Genomic DNA, 18,895 nt, shown 5'->3' with positions numbered 1-18,895 from the left:
GAGCCCGTCAGAGGCAAGTGGCTGGACAGGCTGGGCAAGGCACCAGCGGCCAGTCACATGAGGTCTGCTGCCTAACTGCAGTAGACAGGGCTGGGGCAGCTCTGGGAAGTCTGCCACTTGCAGACAATTTTAATGAAGAAAGGAACATGGCTCCAATTCAATATTTCCTAAGCTTTAGATCAGAAAGCACAAGATACTTTTACAAAGAGGCTGCAGTTGATTCTCCAGAGCTGCAAGCTGATGAGATATTCCACACACTGACATTAATCAAAGCCCTGGTTTATAAATACCTTTTACCTTAACAGTTCTGAAACTATGAAGCACCACTGAGCAGCTCTCCTCCAAGTCCCACCTAATCTACACAGAGACCCTTACAGTGTTTAGTGAGGACAGGATTCAATGAACGGAACAGAACCAACTATCAGACCTGGCTGTTAATTTGCTCATTCTGTGATCTGTGGGAACATCTCCCAGCTTTACACAGGCACTGCTGTCACTGGTGTTAACAACCAGCTACTCAGGGTTTTACTACATGGACTACAAGTGCTCAGTGCTTACCGTAACGTCAGAGTGTAGTCACCCTGCATCTTGGTTGATGCATCACGCACCAGGAATGTTCCATCTGGCATGTCTCGTAATTTGTCATTTACTTCTTCCCTGGAGAATGGAAAGAGAGGGAAACTGAGGAGTGTTAAGCACTCAATAATCTTTGCCACAGGTATCAATACTGGAGCCCGGAACGCTGGCACGTGGAAGGAATTCAGTCTTCAAAATATCAGGCAATGTTCTTTCTCACCCAGGCTCTCCAGTCCTTGGGCCTCTAAAGCAAGCCTGGACTTGTGCAGTTACACTAAAGACCCAGCGACTGCAGTCAATGGGCTGCTTAGGAAGAAGCCTCTGTTTAAGCAACAGAAGTGGCTCTGTCTCAGAGTTCACAACCTTTCTGTGTAATCTGCTCAGGTTTTAAGATCCACACTGGAAACAGGTAGCCTTTGAGAAGCCGGGGCTGACCTCTTAAGAAACGGTCTCTAGCATCATAGCTCAAAGGTGTCTAGAGTTTAGCAGTTTTAGTCTCAAGAGACTCATTATTGGCTTAACTCTGATCTTATTTACAGCAGTTTTAAACCACTACAACCTTGCTAGCTTCAGTGCAACTTTTCCTTATTTACAACTGAAGCAGAAGGATCCTTAACCCAGAGCTTTAAGCTAAACCAAGAAACCTTTCAGTGAAGGTCAGTACCTATAAGCATTGAAAAAATCATTTCACCTGAAGACTTACATGTCTTGCCAGGTCTGACCATTCCATATCTCACTTTATAACAGCTCCCTCACAGGTTCTTAAAAGCACTAAGGACTTCTTAATACAATCATCTGGCAATGAAAAGTTTATCAGGTAGCCTCAGCATTATCTAAGTGAGGTAGGAAGTCTACTTGAATCTTACAAAGAAAAATCAACAGTAGCTTTTTTGTTTGAATTCAAAGGAACAAAAGTATTCTTATTTAGCTTCCTGAAAACCATTCTCTTAGTAAAAGTGACTCCTATTAAGTACAATGTGCATTTTCTGCTCGCCCCTTTCAGAACATTGTACAGATTGGAGCCATTGAACTCGAGTGGCCTTCTCCCTTTTGAACTGATAGACAGGATCTAAGGGCTTGGGCTTATGCCTTGAAGTTGGAGCTCATGACAAATTTCTCAGCACAAGTTCTTGACTGAAGAACATGGCTCCTGCTGTGATAGCCCAAAGCAGTCTGTACCTTCTGGCTGTCAATTTAGGGTCATAAACAAGACAATCCCATCTTTATATGCGCGTGTGTCACATTTTAATCTAAGAAAGCCACTCCAGTGTGATTTGTACTGCATTAGCTCTTACCATCACATGCACTGTTAATTGAGGAACAAATCCAGAGTCAATAGACTGATCCCAATATCGAGCAGTTTCAAACAAACCCTGCCTCCTGGGTTTTGTGATCAGGTTTTGCCACTCTCCTTCGATTTAGAATTAACAGAAAAACATCACAGCCGAGGCCCTTCAAAAGCAACATCTGTGTGGGTTTGCTTTCTGAAGATAAGGCTGGTACAATAAAGATAAGAAAACTTTATTTCCCTTCTCAGAACTTCAGAGAACTTCAGTGACAAACACTCTCTTCTTGCATCTATCTGATGAGGTGTTTCAAAGTATTACGTGTACAAGTTTGAGCAATTCCTGATCACAGTCCCAGCATGCTCATGTCTCCCCTAACAGTTCCAAATCTCCAACTCTTGAGAAGTGCCTTAAGAGGGAAAGAGATGACTGGACACTCCAGTTCTTTTATGCAACTAAGTATTTAAATCTTGGCACTTCGTTTTCTGAACCCAACCCAAGCCATCTATTTTCTCAAGGGCATAACAAAAGGTTTCCTTGAGGTGTAAGAATGTATTTGGTAGGTGTCGGTATCATCAGCTCAGTATAGCTGGTCAGCATTTGTAAGAGCTATTTTGATATCATCATGTATTAGAAATGAATATAAATGCAATTCTAACCAAATATTGAAGAAACCAAAAACTACAGTGCAACTCCTTTTATTCTGGGCAAGTTTCCCACTGCAATTTTGTTGAACTGCTCGCATCCCAGCACTGCATGCTTACAAAACCTTACAGGCTAGCACATTCAGAAGCACTTTTTTCTCTTTTTTAAAGACTTTGTGTATCTGGAGAAATACAGAAAACCAAAACAACCATCACCAAGACTGGCAATATCTGCACTAGAACAGTAACAAACACCAGTTCCGAATCCAGTCAAACACTTTCGTTTAGGTGCTCAGCCAAGTTTAGTCCTGAAGTGTTTCCCTGCTGTAAAATGAAATAGGCATGTTCCTTTTCTCTTGAATTCTTAAAAGCTTATTCTGTTTTTAACACTATATTAATGTATTTTAGCAATATTGCTTACCTTGAGATGTCTCCCCAGTACCACTCTGCTTCCTGCAAAGCGAAACTGGAATTGTCCTTTAGTCCGTTTGTATTGACTGGAGTCATTGGTTTGGGGGGCTTTGGAGGAAGAGCTGAAAATGAACAACAGATTAAAGAAAGGTAAGCAGGGAAAAACAATCACTGCACTGTTAGGGAAATAAGAGAGTGAAAAAGCGAGAGAAAATGGGCATCTTGAACTTGGATTTCAAGTTCTCTCAAAGTAAATGGAATTGGGAACGTTTAAAGAATTTTGAAGTCAGCAGCTGTACTGCAATCCCAGATTTCCCAGTACTCAAACCAAACATGTGCCTGGGGAAGGGGAAAGGGAAGGAGTATGAGCAAACATGAGTTTTTGTCAAAAGGAAGATTGACTCAGGCATGACTCCAAGGGCAATCGCTGCCTAAACCTCCCAACAACTTCCAAAGGTGTGTTTCTGTTTGAAAGCCACAGCCTGGGGAGCACTGGGCACCACTGGGGAAAAAAAAACCCCAGTTGCTCAGGCATCACCAGCCCCATAGGCATGAGCAGGTGGGCTCCTCCTCAGAAGCAAACATGCTGCTGCTGAAAGAACTGGTGGCTGGGCAGTGGCATATCCATCAGAGACCCAAGATTCACGTTGCATGCTAGATTTGTCATCTAGGCTCCTGTTAAGAGCAAAAGTTATTACTCTGAATATTACAGGACACGAGGTGATAAAGGAAGGGGAAAGGGGACATTAGGCTATTATTAGAGTGTCTGCACCACTTTACATAGCCGAAGTGTTTACCATAGGAAAAGAGGTGCCACAAAAGACAGGCAGAACTGCACATCTGTAGGCCTAGTGCACACCTACTTAGAATTCCCCTATTCTGAGTTCAAGGTACCCAGGCTTTTACTTCTGTTCTCAAAACAGGTTACACAATGTAAGAGCATACAATGCACAGAACTCTTTCTATTTGGTCAGGTTTTGCTCAAGCAACCTTACCATGGTCTTGAATGTAAGTCCCGTATCAGGAGCAATTCAGCAGCCACTGGCATGCTCATGTATTGGTAGAGACTTGTCTGTCAGCAGAAATGCATGACACTTTTATTTGAGAAAGGTGTCTTGAGCACTCTCTCCTGCTTTGCAGAGTCTGAATGCTTCATCAAGAACGCTACTACTGAAAATGAGCATTATCCTGGGTTTGGGACAGAGTCAATTTTCTTCCTAGTAGCTGGTACAGTGCTGGGGTTTGGATTTAAGATGAGAATAATGTTGATAACACACTAGTGGTTTTAATTGTTGCTAAGTAATGTTTATACTAAGTCAAGGACTTTTCAGCTTCTCCTGCCCTGCCAGAGAGGAGGCTGGAGGGGATGAAGAACTTGGAAGGGGACATAGCCAACTGGCCAAAGGTATGTTACATAGCATATAATGTCATGCACATTATATAAACTGGGGGGAAGCTGGGGGAGGCACTGCTCAGGAGCTGGCTGGGCCTCAGCCAGCAGGCAGTATGCATCACTTGTTTTGTATATTCTAATTCTTTCATTATTACCATTATTCTCATTCTCTTCCTTTTCTATCCTATTAAACTCCTTATCTCAACCCACAAGTGCACTTATCCCCCCGCTGATTCTTTGCCCCATCCCCCTGGCGTGCAGGGGGAGGGAGTGAGCAGCTCTGTGGTGCTCAGCTGCTAGCTGGGGTTAAACCATAACAACATTTTTCAGGCATTTCATGAGACACCGTTTTACAGGGAGAGGTCACATTTGAATTCAGAGTAAGAAAGCAGCTACACACACTGATTTGCTGGTAGCACGTTTTTCAGTCAGACCCTGAACATCGGTGCTCTCAGCCCTGTGCCCTAGCCATCAGATTACACAAGCATCAGCGAGCTGGCCTGGCACTGACAACAGCCATCTTTCAGACACACACGGTCCCAGCACACAAGCAGCAGTACAAATAAAGGCAGCAGAAAGAAGATTTTGATCTCTAGCTCCGGTGTGGAATGGCTTAACGCTGAGAGGTGTGCTACTTGGCACCGTCCATCTGCTCACCTCCGAGCCACACCTCCCACATTAAAGAAGAGAAAACACTGTTCCAACCGCAGTTCCAAATACCATTTCACATTGAATATCCGACACAGTAACTTCACTGTTCTCAGACAAACCAGTAGATGCTTTAATCGAGCCAATCTAAACTAAATGTGAACCTTGACCCAGACGTTTGCACCCTGGGGTTGCTGACCAAACACCTGATTCAGATAGCAGCATTCATTCTGCGGGCCTGAGCACTAAACCGTAGCATACAGGTTCTTTTTATGGGGTGAGCTGGGAACTTTCAGGTGTGCACATATCTACCGAGGCAATAACAGGTCTTGTTATAAAAGGAAGGTGAAAACCTTTGGATTCAGTGAAGCAGCTTCCTGGTTAGGAGGCTTCGGTTATTCCGAGCTCACTACTGCAGTTGTTTGTGTAGCACCTCAGGATTTGTACAAAGCACCATTGAGAGCAAAGCCATGGTTCTAACCTTGCTTTGCTTGAAGCTCGTGACCCCATCCTTCTTTGGCAGGGTCAGAGGAGAATACACCCAGGCTAAGCCTGCAGAGTCAATTGTATTGACTGTGCCCTGTGCTCTTCCATCTCCCCCATTCAACATTCCTGAATTAGAAAATGGCTTCAGGTCCTCCCCCTCCTCCTCACATCTGGGCTGTGCTCCCCCATCTACTCTGAGCAAGCAACAGGACAGCTGCAGCAGTTCTGAGCCTCATCGGTGCCTGTGCACGGCCGTAAAGCTGAGTTCGGAAAACCTGTAGATGTCCTGGTCTGCTCCAGCATCTTGTGTAGATTGAGTCATCAATGAGGATGTGGAGATTCGTGTAAAAACCATGCAACAGCACTGAGAGTTCTTAGAAAGCTATACAGCACCAGCAGTTATTTCACAGGGTCTTGCAAGTTAAGGCTTGGATCCATCAAAAACATCAAGGTATTTTACAGTGTAAAAGCCTGTAATACACTGGTAATAGGGGCTTTCCAGAAGAGGCTTTCAAGTGTTCTCTAGAGTACTTGAATACTTCTCTAGCCCTCCTTGGAAGATTAAGTCTTGCTCCTTCATACACTGTGAAATTATTTAGCAGCTTTGTTAGGGCTCACTCCAAAGAACCAGGCACAGAAAAGCAAACTACCAGAGCTGAAAAGTAAGGAAGGGGAGTTTGGCACATGGACACAGAGCACTGGACATTACACCAAGTGTCCTTACTCCAGGTGGGTTTTTTCTTTCTTCCTCCTAATAGGTAAGTATCAGTTCTCACTATCAGGGGGTTGCCTGCAGAACTTCATTCTGCACGAGAAAATTGGAAGTAAATTCTTCCAGGGAGAAGAATAAGACTTGGACCAGTTCCTGTAAAACCTGACTCATGGAAGCCAGTCCTTTTCACAATAGACTTTTGAAAGAGGCTTTTTAATAGCTTGCACATTTTAAAAATACAAAAGTATTTGCAAGGGTGGATCCTGTTTCCAGAGAGCCATGGATCTAATTCTTTACTTTCGGTACTTTGAGCTCTTGGAGTCGTAATAGATTTTCCCCTGTATTAGATCCAGACCAGTTCCTTACTATTGCTTTACCCAGTCAACTAACAGGGCCACGCATTTCAGTGTTTCTTGGCCACTCTCTCAGTCTGATATGGCTGTAGCCTGTACAAGTGGAGAACTGAGCACAAGGGTAGTTTAAACCCCATAGCCCACAACCTGTGAAGACATAAGGGGAGTGTTTTGTAACAGCGTGGCAAGTCTACTGTAACAGGGCAGCACCCATCAGTTCTCACTGGCCCAATGGGTTGCTAGAAGAGTTTTTACTGTAAAATAGTATTTTACAGTACTAACCACCCTGCTAGGAGAAATCCTGTGATGTTCCTATGAGAAGTTACAAAGAGCCTTGAAGAGTCTAAAGATTTTTATTTAGACTTCAAAAAAAATCCACTTGTATATACTTTACTTGATGAACATTAGAGAGCTAAAATCCTCCAGTAAATAAAATAAGGCTGGAAATAAGGCTGGCTTGAAGTCAACAGAAATACTTTCAAGAGCAGACGTGTTTCTTTCCATGTCACTGGGTCCAATTCTGATCTAGCCACAGGCACAATCTTACTTTATCTCAAAACAAGCTCTGATTAGAGTGAACCATTCTGATGGCTTCTTGCCTCCTTTTCCTGGGAGAGAAAGAACATTGATCACAAGTGATTAACAGCACAATGGAACTATCTGTTCTAATAAAGAACTTGCTGTTAGAACCAGATACACATGCCTCTTTCCCCTACACCATGTGTCTAGGACAGCTTTAGGCACAGATCTTTCCAAAACCCAAAAGGCCACAGCTTAGCTGGACCTTTCCACTCCCAAAGCTCAGGTTCAGCCCTCAGCAACCCCCTTGCAAGCAGCAGTGAGAGCAGACTGCCCTTCCCTCACACACTAGTGGGCATCTCTGGTTTTTCTTTCTTTAGCAGCTCTAGTCCTCCCAGCTTCCCCTAGCAGCCTAACTTGAGCTAAATCCCAAATCCCAGATCACTGTCACTTGAAGAGGGGAAGAAAAAAAGAGCTGGTGATGGAGTGGTGGTGGCCAACACCGGCTGGGCCCAGGATCAGCCATTGTCAGGCCCAGAATGCCAATGGCTCCAGCAGGTAGCTTCAGCCCAGCTGCTATGCAGAGCTGCAGTGCAGGTCCTCAAAGAGGAAAGGTTATTGATTAGGCTTTGCCAAGCTCATTTTTTATGCTTTCTTGACTACATAGAATTGTTTTTTCAAAAGGCTACTCAAAATATAACTGACTTGAGTCCCTGAAACTCAAAGCATCTCCAACACCAAGATAATCAAGAAAGCTGGCAAGTGTCTCAAGTTTAGCACTGTTGTGGGCTTTTTTAAATTAAGGTCTCTTGTAGAAGATAGTGGGCCATATCAATCCTGAACTGAACCTTAGCTAAGTACACCATGGCTTCCACAAGGTACACACTTCTTAGGTTTTGAATCAAAAATGTCACAAGTCTGCACGGCCTAAGAGCCAAGGAGCCCTATGTGTGAGGGTCTTCAATGGCAGTAATTCAGGAGGAGTGAAAAAGAAGAATGCTTTGGGTCTCCAAAGTGCTACGTCCCACACAGCATCCAGTCAGCAGCCCATTTCTTCTCTGGCTGCAGTATTTGCATATAAGATGAACCTGTCAGTTAATTAAACTCCAATTTGCAGTTTTAAGAGCTGCAGGCAAGATGCTTAAAAACATAACAGGTTTAAATGTAGTATTAACTCTTACTGCTACAAATAATCACAACTACCAAGTAGTCTGATAACATCAATTTTAAGTCACTCAGCACTTCCAGGAGCTTGTTTACTAACCTTCTTTTCTGGGGCTCTCAATCTGCTCTCCCTCTACATTATGGCAAGCAGAAACAGATCAGAGGATCTCTGGAAGAGTTACTCAGCTTCAAAAAGGCTGATACCCTACAAACTGTAATATCAAGCTCTAGAAAGTGCCATTACTGTGGAAACATGCGAGTAATCCACAGTTAGGCCAGCTAACATTTTAGTGACATAGTCCTTAAGGACAGAAGTGTTTTCCCTTTGGAGGTACAGGTGAGGACTTGGAATGAAAATGCAGGCTAGCTTTTTCTATTTCAATAAAAAATCCCCCCAGTCTGTAACTACTCTCTGTAGCCTTTCTCAATTTCTCAAACACTTTTCTCAGTTTACCACTTTAAAGGCAAAGCCTCAAAAATCTTGCCCTCTCTCACTAGTCCTGCATGAGATCCCTTCAAGACACTTGAGGGAAAAAAAGCATACACTGAGGAAAGGTGCTTTCTGCACAGAATTTCAGAGGAATTGGGTACTATGTGTGCAAGCCAGAGCAATGAGGCATCCTGCTTTTGCAGAGTCTCCAGCTGATGAAAAGGAGGGTCGTGCACACCTGCTGACAGCAGCTCATTCCCCACCACTGGCAGGTAAGTTATCTTGGCAGCTCCACATCTCAGCTCGTCAGTTCTCTTGCCAAGACCCCTTTTGCAAAGTACTGAGCACCGATGCCCTTCGAAGCTGCCCTTCCTTCAAAGGGCAGCTAACACGCCCCGAGAACTCCTCAAGGGATGCAGAAGGAAGCTACTCCATCGCACTATTGCTGGCCACAGAACCTCAGGCACGCTCACGTTTTCACTTTCCTCCCCCAAAACAGGCAGCATGCCAAAGAGTAAGACATATTCAAAGAACTGAAGTCTTTCAATATCTCGTTACAGAAAAGAGCAGACAAGTTGGCAGAGAGCCAGGCAGGCTTCCAATGAAAACACTCCCATTATAGCTTTGCTTGTGTTCCTATGAACTTTCATAAAAACCAACACCTTTAAAAAATATTTCAGTTTTGATTAATTGGCTCGTTTGATAAAGATCTATTTTGTTTGAAAACTCCCCAGCTATCCAGTCCTCTCCCACACCTCCCAACCACTGTTTCACCTCTTACAGCCTGCCAGAATTCCGCTGCACTCTGTGAGCATCCACAGCTACTGCACAAGTTAAAAGATGACCTGCTCTGGGACACCAGCAGAATGGTGGACGACAGTGTGTGAAGAGGCTGGCTCATATTCAGAATTCTTCTGAGTGTTTCACAAGCACCCTTCACTGCTTTGCAGAGCTTGTCACTTTGTGGGCTGAGGTGGAAGGAATGGAAGATACTTGCTGTCAGGTCAGTGACCTCATCTGCACTGTCAGAGCTGCAAAGCTACAGCAGTGTCAGAGGTTCCATGATCAACAGAACAGAGATGACTGTCCCAAAGTAAACATGAGGAGGATAATCCCTTTTTTACCTACCAAAAACACTACTAATAAACTGGATACTTTTCTTTTAGAACTTTTGCCATGTTTCATCACCCAAAGACTGTTACTACTGAGCGTCACATGCTTGGCTCACTTCAGAAACAAATAGCTTGCTTTCCTTTTCCCCACTCTTTGGATACAAATTCATGTCAGACATTTTATTGTCCATGAAAATATGAAATATGTGATAAGAACAGTTGTCCTTTATAGCATTCAATGTCAGGCCTAGAATAAAAGCAAAACTATAAAATGCAAGGAACAAGTAGATTCTTCTTTTTACTAACTAAAGCAGTTCCCCATCCACCTTCACAGAAGAAATACCACAGCTTGTTTTCTACAGAAATGATTGGCACTACTGAGAAGTTTGCTGCACAAGAGCCTACTTAAAAATAATAATAATACAGCTGTAAATAACGTGTGACTTGCTGCTCTAAGCAGCATTTTATTTCAGCTTACCACTAGCTCAGATGTTTCAGAGCAGACTGTAAAATTGTTCCTCATACAGTATCTGTCCTTGTGCTACGTGAAACTACTTTCTAGTTACCAAAGTAGAAATGTTTCAACACCAGCTAAATTGCTAACAGACAGCCAGCTAAATCAAGATCAAAAGGTGCATTTCAGATCAACACTCCAGGAAAAAAAATGGAAGATAGAAAATATTCAGAGGAAAACTGTTGCATCCTGTCACACCATCTTTTCTAAGAACCTCGACCTTGAAAGATGTTGCACCGTGGCAGCATCCCAATCCATGCAGTCCTATGCAGTGCCCTCAACAGAAGCTGAGATTCAGAGCAAGCATTGAGTTTTCTAAACGGGTTCAGATTGCACAGCCATTGCTCGTGCTGAGATCTCAAGGTGTAACAAAATAAATGGATCCCATCTCCTCACTCAAGTGCACCACAATCTCCAAAGTATGAAATCCATTTCACAGCAGCAGTTTGACATCTTTCAATCTCCCCAAACTGACCAACTGAGACTGTACTGTACCCTTTGAAACAGAAAGGATCTTTAACATTTAGCTCATTGATTCAAGCTTCCTTGTATCCTTCAAGAGGCTGCTTTTGGAGACAGGACATGAACCAAAGCAAAGAAGCCACAAACCCCAAAGACTTCGAATTTGACACTAGGGAGCAGTTCCTTGGAGGAGCAACAATTTAGATTCTTATATGTCCCCAAGATGACTACACAGGCCAGTATAGCATGAGTACTGCCAGCCTGGGAAATGATTGCAATGTACAAATCCAGGTTGTAACAGACACCATAACTTACACAAAGTGTGTCAATGAACTTCTTTATCCATCTCACCTCTAAAACCTTTTCCTGGGGCAGGTATTGGACTAAGCCCTACAAAGTGAAACATATGTGAACAGTGGCCTGTGTTCCCTCACTACAGAAGTTTTCTTGAGCTCCATTGCAACAGCTCTGGCTTCAGGGTTTTGGGTTTTTTTTTTTGACGGAAGGGATGCAAGGAATGAAAGAATGCCTCCAAAAGCAAAGATAATTAGGTGCAGCATGAGATGTTAGGGACTACAGAGGTTGAAACTTGAGATAAAGCTACAGAAGGTAAAAACCCTGGAAAAAAAAGAAACCCAAAGGCCCCAGGGATTCTTTTCATTCACAAGGAAGAGGAGGACAGTAACATAATTAGCATCTAATAGAAAGAAATGGGAGGTTGATATTTGCAAGGACAAAAATGAGCTAGATACAAGATAATGTATTTATGTGATATGAGAGCAGCCCAAAACTCAAGTTATTCTGTAGCTAAAGAACAAACAAGATGAAGAAGATATGGACTGATGGTTTTCATTTCTCCAAACCCACAACATTTTGTGCTGAGAAACATGAGGTTTCTCAAGCCTTTCCTGAATAACCACGTGTCAGCTTCTGGGAGATGTGATTTTAGAAGCAGCAGCATTCCTATGAACTATCATTAAAATAACATTTTTCCAGCTCACAAAAGCTAGTAGAGAGTCTGGGTGAATGTTGGAAGCAGTCACAGGTTGAAGCAGTTGAAGTATTTCAGCTCTTTTTTTTCCAACAAGCACTGGATGGAAGGCAGCCACCTCGAGCCAGAGAAGAGCCTGGATCCTGTTTGGCCACAGGAAAGCTTCAGAGCACATAGTGCCTCGGCATCGGGATTCATCAGGCAGCTGGTCAGTGTCGAGCAGGGCAGCTGGGGGCTGTTTTAGAGAGAGCTACAACAGGCACCACTTGAACTTTGCTTCTTTTAAACTGTATGAATTCTTATGTAGCTGCCTGTATATTGTCACTTCTTTCCAGAAGGACTAAAAGAACTTAAGGTACTGGAATATATTCAATGAAATGCTACAAAACCTTTGTGTGTTGAGTGGAGGACACGGCAGAGATGAAGGACAACAAAAATGTCTTCTGAAGAAATAACACCCACTGACACTGTCTGGGGACTCAGAACCAGCTTCATGTGCCACAGTTAAATTACGTGGAGAAGGAAATTCTTGCTTACTTAGCTATTGTGCTGATTCTAACCTGTCAGAAGGAATGACATAAAAAGCAGAAGAAAAAAGAAAATCTGACTTTTTCCATAGGGGCATTTAACACGTGAGCAGAGTCTGTTCTTTAAGGATTACTCAGCAACCTACTTCATAAAACTGAGTTTCCAAAAATCCAGCTAGAACACACCTACTGCTTTAATGGGGCCAAAGTTTTACTGCAACCTGTTTCAACACAGTTAACAGTCTTTTTGACAATAATAAAGTCTAAGCTTTAAAACACGCAGGGAATGCTGATAAAAGTATTCTTTATGCTGCTGTTTCCAGGGCTCTCTAGTTCTCTGCCCAAAAAGTGACTCACTAAACAACCAACATGAGATGATGTAAGGCACTCAACTGCTTTCAGCACTGGGCGCAGATGTGTATGACCAGCTATGCCTCTGTTTTCCCAAGCTGTAGAGCAAAGATAAGGCCAAATAGCTTCATTCTGGAGGAAGAGATCACACCAGCAATGGCAAAGACAGAAGTCAACTCTACTGCTTGAGAAAATGATACTCCCAGAAGGAAACTCCAAGAGTCTTCTTTTAAACAGGTGAGGTAGAAGGAAGCAACACTGAGTAACTCCTGTCAGGTAGAGGCACCATGCAATACAACACACCAAATCATTGGTAACAGCAACTGCAGAAACAACATATTCTGCAGATTTTGCCTTCAGATATGTGATGAAGAGCTTGGTTTCTTCTCAGACTCTTCTCTCATGTTTTAGTTTGCATAAGCCATCAGCTTTACAGAACACAGAACCGCACAACTCCCTTCGGCAAGCTTTCCCTCACCAAATATTTCTACATCATCTGAAAATCTACTGATAAACAGAAATGTCAGCCTTTTAAAGCAGGCTCTCCCATCTCAAGCAAAGCATCGTTTCACTTTATGTTAATGATGCCATTTTTTGCATTCATGTATTTAATTGAAAGCTGACGAGTGATATCCTTTAACAGTTAGAGCCATCAAAACGAAAAGCAAAAGCAAGGAATGCAAAAGCAAGCCTGAAAGTTAAATCAGAAATAAAAAAGTGGTTACAGCAGTCATTAAAAGGCCAGCAGAGAAATCTAGGCGTAACAAGAACAGAATACAAGCGTTTCATGTGATCATCCTCGCAGGAGCCGAGACCTCAATTCAAGCCATTTGCCAGGATATGCAGAAAACAAGTGACTGAGCCTCATTTATTCCCTGCTTTACCTCAAACCAGTCTGCACAAACCTGCCTTCTGTAATAAAGAAGCTCTCAACCCCCAACATCTGCTTTTTTGGAAACGTGACTTTCGGCAAGACTTAAACTTGCAACCAGGTCAGTTGCTGCCACAGTGCTGCTGCCTTCATTATATGCACTAGTAGAACTGTTTTTAAGATATGTGTACGAGCAAAACTTTTCTTGGACAAGCTTCTGGAGTCAGCTCAGATAAGCTGAAGGACAATACTGACAATGCCATTAAAATTTGCATCTGTTCTCCCACTGGAAAACTAGTCAGGCATAGACATGCAGTGTTCACCTACATCTGGCTACTGCATACCACAAACCCCATTTGAGAAGCCACATTCAGTTTGCACTATAACATTGATAATGATACAGCAGGGCTGGTATCTGAGTAAACACTGCCCTTGAGAGCAGAACCCTATGTTTTCCAAATTACAATTACAGTATTGCTCCCCTAAAACAAGGGTTGTTAAATTATATACAAGAAGAAAATAGCAAAGATAATGAATAAATACACTTTCTCCCTCGAATGCTTGTCTCATACAATGGCAGTGCTGCTTTTGGAAAGCAGACTAAACTAAGCAGCCTATAGATTATTGCTCCCTGTTTCCTCTTCATTATTAAAAGACTTTGTAACAGCATCACTGTTACAGCTGGTTGCAGCACACGAGGCAAGGAAGAGGAATGTTCTTGAAAGAGACCTTTGGATCAAGTTATCAATGCTGCTGGTCACATTTGGGCCTAAAAGGCTTCAAAAAGGTAGCTTTCCTAGAGTAAGTGTTTGTCCTAAATAGACAGAGTCCATTCTGTGTTAGGAAGCCTACTTTAAACTTGTGGTTTTCTTCATAACTCACACAAATGAAACTAACCTCTAATTTGTAGTTGAGCCAAATCTCTTTGCTGACATCTGTGCCTGAAATCCCAGCGGAACACTCTTACTGATTTTCATCCAACTGTGACAAAATGTATTCAGTGATTACACATTTTATCATCAACACAACTGATAATATATCCCAGATCTACAGAGGGAAAGACATTACCGAGTCCCAATTAGAAGCGAGGCAGTACATAGGTAGCTATGCCTTAGATACTCCGCTGACTTTTGCAGTCAGTTCAACATCCTCTCTTCAAAAGCTTCACTAATGCCAGTAACAACTTCTTGCAGACCTGAGTAGATGTCGTTAACCAAAAACTAAATTGAATCTAGTAGCCTATTTCCTTGTCTTTTCAGACAGCATGACCCACAGCACCTGCGTGTGAAGCCCTGACAGCCAGTTTCCTAATGCCAGAACCCACACATGATGCTGCCATGGCCGTAACACTCTAATCCTGATGAGAAAGTTTAGAAGCTACTAGGTTGCCTATGTGCAACTGATGATGCCAGTTTTGTCTAAAGAGACACAACTTTAGCTGCACCTGGTATTATTTGCCACATGCAGACCCTAGGATACGTCAGGGATACATTTTATGGTGCCAAAAGCCATGCAAGCAGAAGGCAGCAGCCTTAGGTAACAGGAGTCACCCCGCGGGTTGTCACCACTGTTGTTCCTGTGCTAGTTTGCTGCAAGGCACGATGCTTTGCGTGGCTGACACAACTGAGTTTCTGGTGCCACTGGTGGGAAAACTGTCCCACTCCTATGTCTAGGATGGATTAAAAGCTAACATAAAGCTGGCAATCATTGCCTGATCCTGCCTCTGATAAAACCCTCTCCTGCGTGAGAGGAGCATTCATTTTACTAATATCTCTTTTACCTTTTGAGCAGATCTTTTAGCAGAGAGGCTTTGGGACCCGTCCTGAGCATCCATTTACATATACAAGCCCAGACAGAAACCACAAGCACACTGATAAGCTGGTGCAGGTGCACTGAGGCCTGACAGAAGCTACGGCTGCGCTGCAGGCTGCCTGCCATCACAGGATTTGATTTCTGCATTATTATTGGGCAATGCCAAGGTGGGTATTAAGACAGCCTGCCAAGATAAATTAAAGGTCTACTGGCCCTTAACGAGAAACACTATCCCCACCCTTGACTCAGGGGTTACGGGTGACACCACACATTACGTTCACCTTGCTTTTGTCTCCTGCCTGAAGTTTAGACGCGCTAAAATGTAATCGGGAGCGGTGGTGCGTGATTCAGTCCGTGCCCAGTCCTGCAGCAGAAAGACCAACCAGGGATCTCTTCAGGCAAGTTGTGTGAACAAAAGACGGCGCTGCCTCCTTCGGCAGCGGGGACGCTCGCTGCGTATCGGCAGCCTGCGCGCTGCTGAGAGAACACATTGGCACCGTGTAGCTGCTCAGGCACTCCAGGCACCGCGCAGGGGAATGCTGCGCTGAAAACCTGCACACATTTTTTTGTTGGGAGCTGGCCAAATGGAGTCGTGGTTGTTACCGGGTGCAAGCGCAGTGACTTTATCCCAAGGCATGCCGAGTGTTTAAGTCTTCCAAAGAAATACCTTCACATTCCCCTTAGGGATGACCTATCATCCTGGAGCAGAAAACGCTTTCCCACCCCACCGCTGCATGAGGGAAAAGCAAATCACCTCTGCCACACTCACTCTCTCTCACCCTGCAATTTAAAAGTTATAGTTCTATGAAATCAGGAGATACACATGATGATCATCCCACGCATCATTTCCAGCTCTGGGCTTTCTGGTTTAAAAATGTGAAAGATAAAGTTACAGAACACTCCAGGGATCTGCATGTAACATTAAGTCCTTTCACTTGCGAGTGTTTGGAGAGTGCAGAGCTTTGACTCCTGACAAGAGGGCACCAATGCTGGCGATATTGGCATTATTAATGACAGAAGCACTGCTTCTTAATGCAGATTTCCAAAGGCTGAATGGCTATACTAATGCAGAAATACCGAAAACTTGGGTTTTGACCGGTAGAGTTAAGCCAGACCCTTTTGGCAGCTCCCTCACACTAAGCCATTTAAGGGGCTTTAATTTTTCAAATAAACTCCCCCCTCACCAATGGTTTAAGTCACTCACAATGGAACTGATTTTTTAATTCACTCCATACAAGCAGATACAAACGCTAACCTCACGAATAGTTAAACCCAAAAGCATTTACAGGAAAGATACCCTTTGAAATTCACAGAAACAAGCAAACAGATTTGACTGAACTTTATGCTTTCAGGAGTAGCGTCTAAAAATAAGTAGTCAGCTATGCAAGAATTTAATGAGTAGTGGCCAGTATCGTGGGTCTGAGAGATCTGATATTTAAAGTGTCAGAGTTACCAGAGGAAGTGAGCACTGGTCCTCGAGATCCAAAAATCTCAGGATGATCATCTCCTCCTCTTTTAATTAACGTACCACATACCTACGGGGGGGGGGGGTGGGGGGGAAGAGCTCACTGCACTGAAACAAAGAGACTAAATCTCACTTGGAGATAGCGTCCATGGTTCAAGCACTGATTGAAAAGCATTTTGAAGGTCTAACAGTACATGCCACACAAGACACCACTCAGAGCACTTACTTGCTATCAGTTTTTCTACAGGGTAAGATTTTTGATGCATATTTTACTGCACCTTCTGTCTGTAGAGATCAGAGACCTGAGAACATAAAGGCCCCTCAGTTACCTTACTGCTAGCAGCCTGTAAGACTCTTGCAGGTATAGATACAATTTCACCAGTACCCATTTATGCTTACTTTAATTCATCACTGAAGAAAGACTCAGCAACTTCTCATAAGCCTTCCCACACTCTTCAGACACAAACTAAACTTTCTGTCCCATCTAGAAACTTCAGGCAAGTGAAGAGACAATGCATCTCTTCCTTTTCAGCACTAGCAACCCACGGGAAAAAACCGCAAAAGTTCAATCAAACCCTTCCGAACAAGGTTATTAAGTGTTATCAAAGTAACAGTGCCTCCGGGGAGGGATTCCAGCCTGTTCCCGGGTATTATCCCCCCAGCAGCAAAACCCAGCGATAACATACACCTCATCTGTCAATGCGGGAAGAGAGCTGGCGAGAAAAGGGTCTCGGGGACTGCAAAAGCGATTAAACTGCAACTGAATGGAGGTAGGTAAATCACTGCCATCAAAGTGTTACAGGCACATAAAGGCACACAGGTGAAGAGGCTAATAAAAACGTTCCTTTAGGAGTGAGTACAGCCAAAATATACGTTTTCAATAAAGGTTTGAGGAAAAAAAAAAGAAAGGAGACTCGGGAGGTAAGCTGTGAGCAGCTCTCCTCCTCCCATCTCCTCCCAAAAGGCACCGTAAATTGCAGTTATCCCCCCTCCCGCCGCAAAAAGAGTATTAAAATACTATCGCCCGGGAGACAGCAGGTTCAAGTCCCTGGAAAGTTTATGCAAAGTTTAACTACAGACATTAATTTTATTTTTGCCTCCCCTCTCTGCAGATTCTGCCTCTTTTTCCAAACGGGGAAAGTCAGCAAAGAGGAGGGAAGACACGAATGAGAGGTGGCCCCGACCCGCTGCACCCCAGAGGTGCATAGCCAGGCACAAAAAGGTTCGGCTCCCTACCTGGAGGGTCCATTTCAATGTAAAATATCAGCTCAGTGGAATAGGGCATCATCACTTCCCTCCAGTCCGTGTCATCGCGGTCCATATCCCACACCGTGTTGTACATCGCGACAGTCAAGTCCCGGCAGGTTTATAAATAAGAGATTGGCTTTCTCGGCTTTTAATAAAGGGGAGGGAGGGGGAGGAAAAAAAGGGGGGAAAGGAGAAGAAGGGAAAGGGAAAAAAAAGCCGAGAAGAATCCACCTGGCTCTAAAATAACACTTCTAGCAAAAAATATTTAAAAAAGAATCTAAAAATGAATTAAAAGCCCCCCGACAGAAGCCACCTCAGCAGCTGCCCTGCAGGAACTAAGGCAGTTATAGATACAATACATGGAGAATGTTTCTTGTTGTTTAAAAAGACACCTTTCCACGGCAAAGCCACTTTCCTGAATTCTCTCTAAAAATCGCCATTTTCGGGGTATTTGTAAAACACCGGGCTGTCAGGAAAACAAAACCCCCGCACAAAAGAGGAGGGAGGGTGGGAAGAAGCGGATAAAGGAGATGGGGAAGGGAAGAAAAAAAAAAGGGGGGGTAGATTTCGCTCTGTGGCTGAATTCTTTCCGCCGGCGGAGGAGAAAGGAGCGGGCCGGCGGGCAACAATACCGGCGGGCGCGGAGCTCGAGCGGGGCGGGCAGCGGCCGCTCGGTGCGCCGGCGGTACGCGGGGCCGGGCCGGGCGGCTCAGCGCCGTGCGGGCAGCGCGGGGCGGCGGCGCGTCCCGCCGCGGGCCGGCGGCGGCGGTGCGGCGGGCGCGGGCGGGCGGTGCGGCGGGCGCGGGCTCTCTGCGGCGCGCCCGGCCCCGCTAGGTTTCATTTTAAGAGGCTCTGAGGGGCCCGGCCGTCGCCAACCGCCTCTTGCCGAGGCGCGGGCCACGCCCCCGGCGCCGCGCGGG

The 18,895-nt window shown here is 44.3% G+C and overlaps 2 protein-coding genes across 3 annotated transcripts in view; both read right to left on the bottom strand.

The window, feature by feature from the left end:
* PRDX1 (peroxiredoxin 1) overlaps nt 1-6,845 on the bottom strand; it is a 354,386-nt gene extending 347,541 nt beyond the window's left edge. Inside the window, exon 1 of the mRNA XM_062003307.1 lies at nt 6,834-6,845. The gene's annotated coding sequence lies outside the window, so the exon portion shown is untranslated. The remainder of the gene's footprint in view (nt 1-6,833) is intronic.
* Nucleotides 1-18,895, bottom strand: part of PIK3R3 (phosphoinositide-3-kinase regulatory subunit 3) — a 74,551-nt gene that overhangs the window by 12,212 nt on the left and 43,444 nt on the right. Inside the window, exons 1-3 of one of the 2 annotated variants that reach the window (XM_010204683.2) lie at nt 17,964-18,653; nt 2,928-3,039; nt 559-657 (exon numbers count right to left, since the gene is read on the bottom strand). In XM_010204683.2, coding sequence (XP_010202985.1) covers nt 559-657; nt 2,928-3,039; nt 17,964-18,069 — 317 coding nt within the window. In that variant the 5' untranslated portion in view covers nt 18,070-18,653. Of the gene's footprint in view, nt 1-558; nt 658-2,927; nt 3,040-17,963; nt 18,654-18,895 lie in introns of those variants that run through there. The other variant, XM_062003293.1, reaches the window with a different exon arrangement.

This window comes from Colius striatus, chromosome 10, assembly GCF_028858725.1.
Source record: "Colius striatus isolate bColStr4 chromosome 10, bColStr4.1.hap1, whole genome shotgun sequence".
Classification (NCBI taxonomy): domain Eukaryota; kingdom Metazoa; phylum Chordata; class Aves; order Coliiformes; family Coliidae; genus Colius; species Colius striatus.
This window is presented reverse-complemented; position numbering and strand designations above follow the sequence as displayed.